General features: G+C 31.3%; 1 protein-coding gene across 1 annotated transcript; it reads right to left on the bottom strand.

Moving 5' to 3' along the window:
* Window positions 1–3,421: 3,421 nt before the first annotated feature.
* Window positions 3,422–9,105, bottom strand: LOC134693292 (carboxypeptidase Z-like). Its single transcript, XM_063554038.1, has 4 exons — window positions 8,849–9,105; window positions 5,617–5,856; window positions 4,460–4,570; window positions 3,422–3,534 (listed from the first exon to the last, which is right to left on the bottom strand). Exons 1-3 carry the CDS (start codon window positions 8,982–8,984, stop codon window positions 4,461–4,463), a joined length of 486 nt encoding a protein of 161 aa, XP_063410108.1. The 5' UTR covers window positions 8,985–9,105; the 3' UTR covers window positions 3,422–3,534; window position 4,460.
* Window positions 9,106–11,716: the final 2,611 nt, after the last annotated feature.

The following is an 11,716-nucleotide window of genomic DNA, read 5'->3' as shown; positions in this document are numbered from 1 at the left end:
TTATCTGTCACCAAAATAATGAAATACATAGTAATATTGATAGAAAACTATGATTTTCGAATCAAATCAATTTCGAAATTCTAGTGTTTTATATAGTATAAAGGAATAACGGTGTTCACATAATCACAAACAAACCTGTGTCTATTCAAGCCTAAAGTACTACTTTACTTTCACAAAAGGCATGTAATGACAGATACTGTATTTTCTTTAAATTTTATACTTTCTATCAAGTTACTTTAAAGAGTTTATTGCTATATGATATAAGGTATTGAATACTTTGAAAATTATATAATTAACAAGTTGCAGAACTATTAACAAATGTGGTACAAGTGGGATGTTTAGCTAGCTAGAAAATCAGAAGATGCCTGTTCCAAGTCAGGATTATGACGGTTGTTTAATATTCGTTTTGTATGTTGATAAAGTCTCACGTTTGATTTTTATCAGTTTTTATTTGCTTTCCCCTTTTGATTTACATACACATTCTGAAGGGAATTTAGAATGTTGTAAACTTAACGCTACGTTCTAGCTTGTGTTTTAACGGAACGCAATTTGGTGACATGTTCTAGTAACAATAGGTCTTTTATCTTCTGCTCAGAAGCTAATGCTTTTGAATGAAAGAATGAATCTTCATTTAAGACATGATATGGCAAAATTAACAACATATATTACATAATAAAACATGCCTAGACAACAGAGAACAATAGCACAATGGAATGACATATAATGTTATGAGACTATACTAGATTGAGTATTCCATGCAGCTTCTACATAATTACACAAGTTGATAGTAAGAGACTTATTTTTTATATGTAACATGTTCAGAAGTAATGTAAAATTCATTTGAACAATAGAGTGTGTGTGCCTTTTTCACTTAAATGACGATATGCAGAGTAAATTTGCATTTTCTTCTAGGCGAAACTATTTTTTCGAAACAAAGGCAACAGTAGTTTACCGCTGTCAAATAGTGGTAGATCAATTAAGCGAAAACTGATCCGGGTTACAGACTAAAACCGTTTGAAACAGAAACCTGAAACAAACGATTGTAATAACAACTGCCATAATCCAGACTTGGTACAGGACATTTTTATGCAAAAAGGTGGTTGAAATATGGTTGTATTTTGTAATACCATGTTTAATTGATGATAAACAAATATGTAATTTAATAAAATTGAGAACGACAAATGGAGATAAAGAGTAATGTTATCAGTTGTGTTAATCTTTTATGGACTCTCCATTTTGAAATTTCCATTGGAGCTCGATCGTTTTGTTTTTACTTTTTGAGGGTGTACACAAATTTGAAAATAAAGAGAGTATATTCACATGACCTACAAATGACCGTGCCATAACAACGAATTCTAAATACAAAGATCTAAAATGACATCATTATTTCAAATACTTAACTTTTGTCTAATAAACCAATGTATGATATGATATATGACTAAGCTGTCTGTGTCAAACAAACAAGTGTGACTAGACCTGTTATCAAATTTACGGAGCCAGTTCAAGTTCTTCATGTTTTAGCAAATAAGACTGAAATATTTATTAAACTAACGTTTGCAGAAGCAAAGAAAAAGTAATAGTTTCACTAAAGAAACGATAGGCATATGTTATGGCGTTGTCAGTTTTTTTTTGGTTTTTTTTTCGATTTATGATCATCTATGAGGTTGAATGTTCCTCTGGTATTTTTCGCTCCTCTTTTATGGGTAGTGTTGATGGTTGATAATGTTCAATGTTACATATTTTGGGTTTACGGTACTTCCAACTGTTGAATTTACCATTGATGCTGGTATTATTAAGTTTCAACATATTTAAACACAGTACTATTTCCGTTCTGCAATATAAATATATGCTACTGATATCAATTATGTTTTCCTATGTATGCATTAAAATCCAACGAGTCTGTCATATTCCGTTATTTTTTCACATTTTGGTCTGTTTGTCTGGCTCCAATTTTGACATAAATAGTCCAGTCAATCTAGCATAAATTTGACCCTAATCTTAAAGTAATTGCAACAGAAGATTTTAAAGTTTTAATCCTTTGCTATACCCCAAATATACACAGAAAAAAGTCAAACAAAATCTAAATAGAAGAAAACTGATAAAAAAAAACAATTTAAAATTCCTGTAGAGATTTGCATTTAAATTGGAGACAACTCTGCAAAAAAGGCAGAAATATCAATAAAAATTATTCAGAATTATGACTTTACCGCTTCTATTTAATAGAATATATTGATTCTTGATATTTTATCCGTCTTTAGAGTATAGCATTCAACTCTGAAGGTGTTTTTATATCTTTTTATCAAGCTTAAACTTAAATTTCATAATTCATAAGTTTACCATTTATTCGATTTTTCAACATACTAAGGTAAAGAATCTCAAATTTATTAAAAAAAAAAATATAAAAAAATTAGGCATCTGGCCTTGAAGTCATAAATTTTTCGAGTCAGTTTTTTGTACTCAACCTCCAAAATCAACCAACCAAAATGCTGGATTTTATATTTCGAGCATGCGTTTTTCCGAGAACTGAGCAAAGTTTTATGACTTTAACCCCTGTATTTTTTCTTGGTTTAAAGAAACAAGGAAGATACTGAACAATTATAATTTACATTTTACAGATATAAACAATACCAAATATTCACATTATTTTTTTAAGAATGGTCACAAAATTGTAATGATAAAAATAAAGAAAGAGCCCTAACAGTTCGCTTTTGTGCATTTCATCAGCAGAAGATTATATAATGTAGTCAAATACGAACATGAAACCCAATCAAAGTGTCATACTTCACATGAATTTTAAGAAAATCAACCAAAAACTGACAGGAAAAAGACTCATTTTGGCGGAGTTATCTCCCTTTCCAATGTTGCTGATTTTGAGCTTTCCTCAAGTTAGATTTTATAGGATGGTTTTTTTTCTGTGTATATTTGGAGTTAAATGCTATAGATTAGAACTAACACACTTTCTGTTGCAATTAGTTTGAGGTTCAAACTTCGTTTGGCTGGACTTTAACATTGCGCTATAGAAATGTATATAATTTAGATATTTAAATTAATTTTCCGACTTAATAACAAGGACGGGCCTTTTTCTTGGTTCGACAATGTGCACGACATTTGTTTCCATCGTTCAGTTTATGTTTCACACTTATTATTGTCTTATTCCGTATCATTTATAATCGACATTACTTAGTATGGACCTCGTCTAGGACCCAAAAATAAATTGCTATTTAAACAGAAGTTGTAACATTAACTTTCGGCACAGAAGCAGAATAACATGATACTTTATTAATATATTAAAGAAAAAAGGGAGCAAAATATTTTTTACATTAGTAAACTTAATGCAGGATATACTTCGTTCGCACAAAAAGTTCGAATACTAATTAAAACCTTCATTTCTAATGATCTATGTTAATTCTTTGAAGTATGGAAAAAAGACAAAAACAATTTTATATAATTTGTGACGTTGGTAATATTTATTGTTTTAAAAAGATCATGATCGAATGTTGAGCTTCCAAATATCTTTTCACTTTTATGTCATACCTACAAAAAAGAAGATCACAATAAAATGTTTGTATTTGGGAAAAGAAATACATGCAGTACAAAACAAAATATCTTTGAAAAGCATTCTAGATTGTTCTGCTATCAAAATAAAGAAAACAATTAGCGTCAATATATGATAGATCCATGATATATAAGCATATCGCTTCCATCATCGGACTCTGATTTACTTACAATTGAGTGTTCTCTGTGTTTTGATGTGTGTTTGTTTATTCCACATTGGCTAGAGATATAGAGGATGAGTTGAGATAACACAAAGTTGTTCAACCCCGTCACACGTTTGTGCATGTCTCAAGTCAGGCACTTCAAGTCTGTTTTTCACTTTGCTGAAGACTTATTATATAAGCCATGGACTGTTTTCTGTTTTTTTGGGCTGCTGTTTCGTTGACACGGTTTGCGTTTTCATTCTAATTTTTATAGGGTTTCCGTTTAGTTTGAATTTTATTCGCTTTATTAATTGGACTATGACACTGTTGCTTACTTGTTTTTCGCGAATGCTTTATTTGAAATTTAAACTGTGAAGACCACTTTGCGGCTATTTAATTTCGCGATGATTTGATTTATTGTGCGTTTTGTTGTGTGTGTGGTTTTTTTCATATATTATTCTATTGGCAACAGATATCTTTATTAACTGGACTATACACTTTTGCAAACCTATTTTCGCGAATAATTTATTCGCGTTTTAAACTGTGAAGACCGCTTCGCAGCTGTTCAATTTCGGGATGATTTGATTTATTTGATGTATTCTAATAAGGAGAGTTTTACATATTCGCGACAATTTACATTCGCGTTAGTTTTTTACTCGCGAACGTCGCGTAAATAAGTTGGTTGGCACTATATTTATGCAATGCATCAACTTCTATGTGGATGCAATCATATTGGCACAATTACAGTAATGTTTGCCTACCTTATATTCTGATACAATTAATGCCTGACAATCTTTTTGGAAATAAAGTACAAATTCTGAGAGACATCTCATATCCTGGGGATTGATTAACTCTGCATTGCGTGATAACATCTGCAAAGGGAATAACAATGAAAAGTAAAATCACAAAAAAAATGAACTCCGAGGAAAATTCAAATGGAAAGTCCCTAATTATGTGGCAAAATCAAAAGCTCAAAAGCACTTTATAAGTATACCATACCGAATAACAAAACCTATTAAATGAACCCATCATAGAAACCAGATATATGTGTTGTACGCCAAAAATCATTCACCAGTGACGCGGACAAATAATGTTCTCAATCCAATTTATTTGAAGTCGACAAAATGCAATTATTTTGAATATCATATTTTAGGGTCATTACAGTATTTTATTGTTTTTGATATTTTTGTTGTCTTTTATTTGATAGGCACACCATAAAGCCTAATTGCTGCATATACATGATGTCAAAATAACATGTACGGCAAAATAATAATCACAATCTGTAAAATATAGACAACTGCATTATCATCAATATTAATGAATTGCCATGCAGGTTTTGAACATTGGAACATTGATCAAATGACTAACATATGATCAAACTTTCATGTAAAATTCATAAATCGCCATTTTGAAAAATCAACAAATATCCCGATCAAACCCCAAAAAGCATATAAATCGGGAAAAACGTGATTTTACACTTACATCTTACACTTACATCTAGAAACTAGATATGACTTCGTCTGGCACACATTTATTGTAATTTTTTAAAAATTGTTTTATACTTTTACTTGTATTCAATCTTATGTCAGTTATGTTTTGCTGACAAGCTAGATTTAATACGGTTATTTAATCATTGCAGTAATTTTAGTTGTTTTTTTGTAAGAATTTAACGAATTTTTTGTTTTGTTTATAAAAACTAGTCATTTTCTTTCCAGTATGACCATTGAAAATGTCTCTTCAGTGAGTTTCGAGGCCGATTCATTCGAAAAACCAAAGCCTATATAAACGAACGACGAAGACATAAGATCAAACTAAAAATGTTGTTATACTTTGTTAACTATATCCTCGATAATATTTTCAAAGAATGTTATCAAAAATATTGAACATACAAAATACTTATAATACTTTATGATTTTACCTGTGCAATCCTCCTGGCATGGGGGCACTTTTTTCCCCATTTCACAAAGCGGAAGAATAATGGCACATCCTATCAATTCAGCAGATTGTCTTGGAATTGGACATACAATAGTATTTTTAAATGTGTGAGTCAGCAGGGCATCAGCAGCTTCTACATTTAGATGACCAAGAAAAGTCGGAAACATTGTGACATTGAAACCATACTTTTCACAGTTGATACTTTTGATGGCACTGCATCGAGCTTAAAAGGAAAATAAATTTGTCGCATTTAAACTGAGCTTAACGAGCTTCTGGTAAATCGTTTTATAATTAATTGGTGACAATTTGGGAAAAAAAATGACACCATGTTATATACATTATGTTTACTAATGTTAATTTTTAATTTTTCTCGTAGATATTCCATTTTGAACATTGTGTTATATCATATGTGAAACAGTTTATTTTAATTTAATCCATTGATTATATTTATCAGCTTTTCACACTGTTACATTTCCAACTTTAAGATGAAGAACATCATGCGCTGTTCCTTGGCTTTTTGTGTGCACTTTTTCTTTCTTTTCTTCAAATGTACAGATGTTGTGTGATGGACAGTTACCCCATAATCTTTGTTTGACTTTTTTACAGGTGTCTAAAGAACCTTCTTGAATTTTGGATCCTCAATGCTCTTCAACTTTTTACTTGTTTGGCTTTATAAATATTTTGATATGAGCGTCACTGATGAGTCTTGTGTAGACGAAACGCGCGTCTGGCGTACTTAATTATACTCCTGGTACATTTGATAACTAATTATATTAACCTTTCGCTGTTGATTTAAAACACCAACATTTTTATCGGTCAACCTATTCGTGATGGTGCCATAAAGCGTAGACAAGCAAAGGGGTTGCGTTGAATAATCGTTTCTTTAGTGATGTTTTACGTACTATTATATCGATTGAATACTAGTAACCTGAATTAACCTATGATATTCGCGATTTTCTTTCTTTCGTTAATAGTTACACGAATATAATTTTATTGTAAAATCAATCAAATGTGTAGAAGCTTGATACGCTGCACTCTTATCAAACTGTGAGCAACATTACATCAGAACTTAACAATCTATCAAAGATAGTACAGTGTATATAAATGCAATGGTGAACTAAAGTGTTGTTCTTAGACATTCGGCGAATCCGAATAATTAAGCAATTATGTTATTCCTAACAGATGAATACAGTTTTCCAGACAATCAAGACTGAAGAAGGAGCATTAACTGTGGTGCAGTGTAATGACACAAAAGAATTACACAAGAAATTTGCATGTCAATTGTCGGGAAAATTTTTTAGTATGCGATATTGTATTTGGTTTTGCATTTGCTTTCGTTCCAGTACAGGGCTGTTTATACTCTCCGGTAGCATCCAGCAGCAAAGTTATCACCCTAGTGGTAGTAATAGCATTAAAGGCACCATTGGTACTACTCCAAACGGCCATTTTGTCAGCAGATTCTCGTAAGTGATGCTTAAGGCCTAAATATTTGAAAATCCTAGTTTTATTCGGGATTTAAAAAGTTGATAAAAAAAACAAAAAGGACAGCCTGTTTAAATTAAGCCGGGCGATGAATCATATCTTTGTCAGAGGGAGATCTAGTTCAACCAGAATTAATTTCCCCAACCCAAATAAACACATTAAAATATAAATTTCATTTGTCTGATGCGCGTTTCCTGATTTACCTTCATTGTCGAATATCTAAAAGCCAATGATGTATTAGAAGCGAAATAGTGTATGAGCTGTATTGCCAAACATGATCTAAAAGTAACAACAAATATAACGACAGAAAACGGTGCATCAGGAAGTTGAAACTTTTAGTTTCTTTATAATTTATAAACAGAGTTTCAGAAAGGTTTGTTAAAAATCATGTGTACCTGTTTTTGCTGCTGGTATACCTTCGACTTATAGAAGACCACTTTAGCCAAGTGGTCTAAGTAATTGATCCCTAGTGATTTCCTGCCTGTCAGTAAAAATCATTGATTGTGGCAGGGTGATATCGACGTCGATCTTAATTTGGTTAGTTTTGTGTAGACGTGGTGCACGTCTGGTTTGTTAAATTTTTAAACTGGTACATTTGTTGGCTATTATTCATTTGTTTCCCTGTCCTATATTTTGTCTCATTTATTTGTATTGTAGTCCTTTCATGTAATATTGTCATTCAAATGTTATAATTAACATTGTCATTAAAGCGTGAGGTTTGGCATGCCACAAAACCAAGTTCATCCACCATTTTTATTCTAAAATGCCCTTTACCAAATCAGGAAAAAGGCCATTGCTATATTATAGTTCGTGTCCGTGTGTGTTACATTTTAATGTTGTGTTTCTGTTGTGTCGTAGTTCTCTTATTTTTGATGAGTTTCCCTAAGTTTAAGTTTTTAACCCGGATTTGTTTTTTCTCGATCGAATTATGAATTTCGAACAGAGGTATACTACTGATGCCTTTTTTAATTTCCTTGTATTGCCAGGTATTTTTCCTACCTACAGTGCGTACTTATAAAGACACGCAATCATCCTCAACCTTTACATTATAAAGTTAAGCGGTGGAAGATGAATCATTACACCAAAACATCAAACAGTAAACATATCAAAGCATTGTACAGGATGGCCATTTTGCATATTTTTGCTACATTCAAATTTTTGGAAATTCTTTTATCATTGTGTATTGATTTAAAACAGTTCTTTAAACATGTATGCATTTAGTTTGTGCCACGAACGCTTCAGTGAATATTGACCGAACATGATCCTACAAGTATGTACTAATTAGAGGTTAATTTGACACCTTAGGTTTGAGAAGCCATTTTGAATAATACATATATGTGCACGCAACTATAACATGTATTGAGAATGAATTTAACGCTATAAAACCATAATTTCTCGATTGAATATCATTACGATTACCGTAATCTGCCTTATTTTGACACCTAAGATTTGAGAAGCCATTTTGAATGACAAAAATAAAATGCATGCAACTATATCATGTCTTAAAACATGTTTTTAGAATAGATTTAACGCAATAAAACCAGAATTTTTCAATTGAATATTAAAACCGTAATCTTTCTTGATTTGACATTTTTATTATTATTTTATCAATCTATCAAGCTGTCTGCATTTGTTTGGTTTCGTATCAACACAATGAAAGCGACATTCGAAAATATATAAATGTTAATATTTCATTAGAATAAAGTCATTTGTTATTTGTATTTCCTACTTACGTGCATGTGCGGTTACACGGGGTATCACATTTCCACTTGGCGGCCACCCTGAGTTTCCCGCGAGGAATTGAGCTTCAACATAGTGGCAGAAAATAAAGGAAAAAACACAAATTTGAAAACAAAACCTCATACTCATCTTTAAATGTTACCAGTGCTTGATAAAACTAATTAAAAATTAGTTATGCACTCCTCAGGCTAAAATGTACAATCTTATCTAATAATACTACGCCACTGTCTTTGCATTTGAAATTAAATAGTATTTAAAAGATTTGTTGACATTTAAAGGTGTGATGAAAGCGTTTAAATAACATTATGTGTCGTGCTTTGATGAATAGTCTTATGTGTATTTCAATTAATTTTTAAATATAAACATAAGAAACTCACGACTATTGAATTGCCAAAGGACTAGAAGTGAAGGGTTTAGCTAGCTTTAAAACCCAGTTTAATCCACCATTTTCTACATAAGTGTACCAATTGATGATTAAACAGAAAAAAACGGTTTTTCATTGTATTTTTAAGTGAGAGTTCTTTACAAAAGAGGGATGAAAGATACCAGAGGGACAGTCAAACTCATAGATTGGAAATAAACTGGCTAAAAATGAAAAACAAACGGACAAAGAATAGTACACATGACACAACATCGAAAACTAAAGACTTAGCAACACGAACCCAACCAAAAAGGGGGTTGATCGCAGGTGCTCCGGAAGGGTAAGCAGATACTGTACAGAATATTTAATATACCAACTTTTTATGACAAAATGATGAATGAGTGTGCAGACGGTAAAAAAACATTCGATATCGGAGCAAAACATGAAATTTCTGAAAAATTGATAAACACATTCTCATTCAAACAAAGCATATATGAAACACTTTAACCTCCATGTTGAAATGATGACTGCGTTTAGCAGTATCATATATGTATATTAAACATTTGTATATTCATTTACACCAGCAGAATATTTTACATTACAAATTAACAATTAATAAAATCATTAGGTCGAATGTTTACAACTTATTTCCAAGGACAATTGTTTTATACATGTTGTCAGCAATTAGTGAGTGCTGCAGTTCTGTACAACGAGGATGATAAGCGGTAATTTGACATGACCTTCTTTAGGGAAAATGGTATTTTTTTTAAAGTGACGGACTGTTCACCTTTCAAAATGTCACCTATGGGGCCCCTTAAATTAAAGCAACAGCAGTATGTCGCTCTTCAATAGTCATAATTCGATTATAAAAAAACACAAATCCGAGGAACAAACTTTAACAAAACAAGAGAAACACTGAACTGCAACCAAAGCAAACGGAAAACATAAGAAAAAGCCTGAAATAAGTAAGAAATATGACACCTGTGATGTGTTTGAGCTTTTGAATTTGCCATTTGTTTAGAGACCTTACGTTAAGAATTTTCATCTAGTTCTGTATTTTTGTTATTTTGATTTTTACATACATGTACATGTTTACATACAGAATAGAAATAATACAACTCTTTATATACATGTACGAAAAGATCATGTAAGCTCAAACAGTAAACACATGAAAACAAACAACATAAAACAAAACAATAACCCTGTAGACGAACCATGAGTAGCTCGACTAAACTGCCCACAAAGACATTGGTGAAATGTACCGAACATGCAGTTCTATGTTGGTTAAATAAGACGGGTAAAGTGAACGACGGATTACGTCAAACATGTATTTTTATGAAGTATAGTCTATGTCAATTTTAGAATGATGATCAATCTTGCCATACTATCTCATGTTTACACGTTTTGAGCGAGTAACTCAAACCTACTTAGCTGACCATGATGATGTTACATAAAGACTGTTTAAATATGCATCTGTTCATTGAAACTAATAGGTTTTGTTTTTATGTCAAATATCATAAATTAATTAGAAGACTATAGTAATTTATCATGGTATGTCAGCAAACACATTAAGTTTAATTGAAATGAACATTTTCTTGAATATTCTGAAGAAAAAAGATCTTTCAATTGAAAATTATCTAAGAAATTGTTTTAAAAAGTATTGTTGACATCTTATCATTGGTTTTAAAAATCACGTGAAACTTCAAATTGAAACAAATGAATACTTTTATAAAATCGTTTAGTCTATTTATACTATTAAACGAGGTATGTGAACATTATCGTAAAAATAATATTTTATATTATACGTTTGGTTTTTGTTTTCGTTATGTTGTCTGATTTTCTTCGACTAATATTTGTTCTCCACCGTGCCCTTTATATTTTTTTAGTTAGATTGTTAATAAATGACCATGAGAGTACTGTGGTCATCCGACATTACATTAAGCCAACAATGGTCTTGCAAATTAACCATAAGCTCGTTAACATAAGTTATATACCCAATCATCAGCTTAATAGACTATACTTTAGATTTAATCACGTGGCATTTCATAAAGAGGCGAACAGTTGTGTAACACTTTTTGTAGGCAAGCAGTTTACAAAATTTCGTTCAATCACGACATACATGTACTTAACTTTCACATTTTCTTCCATAAAATATAAAAAGGTATTTCAAGATACGCGGTGTGTGCTTATTAGTAAGTTTTACTCTTTGATTCATAGTTTAAACGTGTTAAACTTTTACATTGGTTATCATAAATAACATGATATTGTTGCATAAAGATTCTAGAACATTCATAACATTACATAAAAAAAGGACATTGAGGATGATAAATAGTTGTTAAACATCTAGCGGCATTTTAAATGCATATTCAGGAATATCAACGGGTTAATTAAATAAGAATATTTACCTTAATTTGTACCAGACTGACATACTGAACAGAATTTTGACCTTGCTAGTTAACAAAGTGACAGGATGAAAGGTCAAGCTACCGTACTAACTATT

Source organism: Mytilus trossulus, chromosome 12 (assembly GCF_036588685.1).
Source record: "Mytilus trossulus isolate FHL-02 chromosome 12, PNRI_Mtr1.1.1.hap1, whole genome shotgun sequence".
NCBI classification, from domain to species: domain Eukaryota; kingdom Metazoa; phylum Mollusca; class Bivalvia; order Mytilida; family Mytilidae; genus Mytilus; species Mytilus trossulus.
The sequence above is the reverse complement of the archived record's forward strand: the minus strand, read 5'-3'. Positions and strand labels throughout refer to the sequence as shown.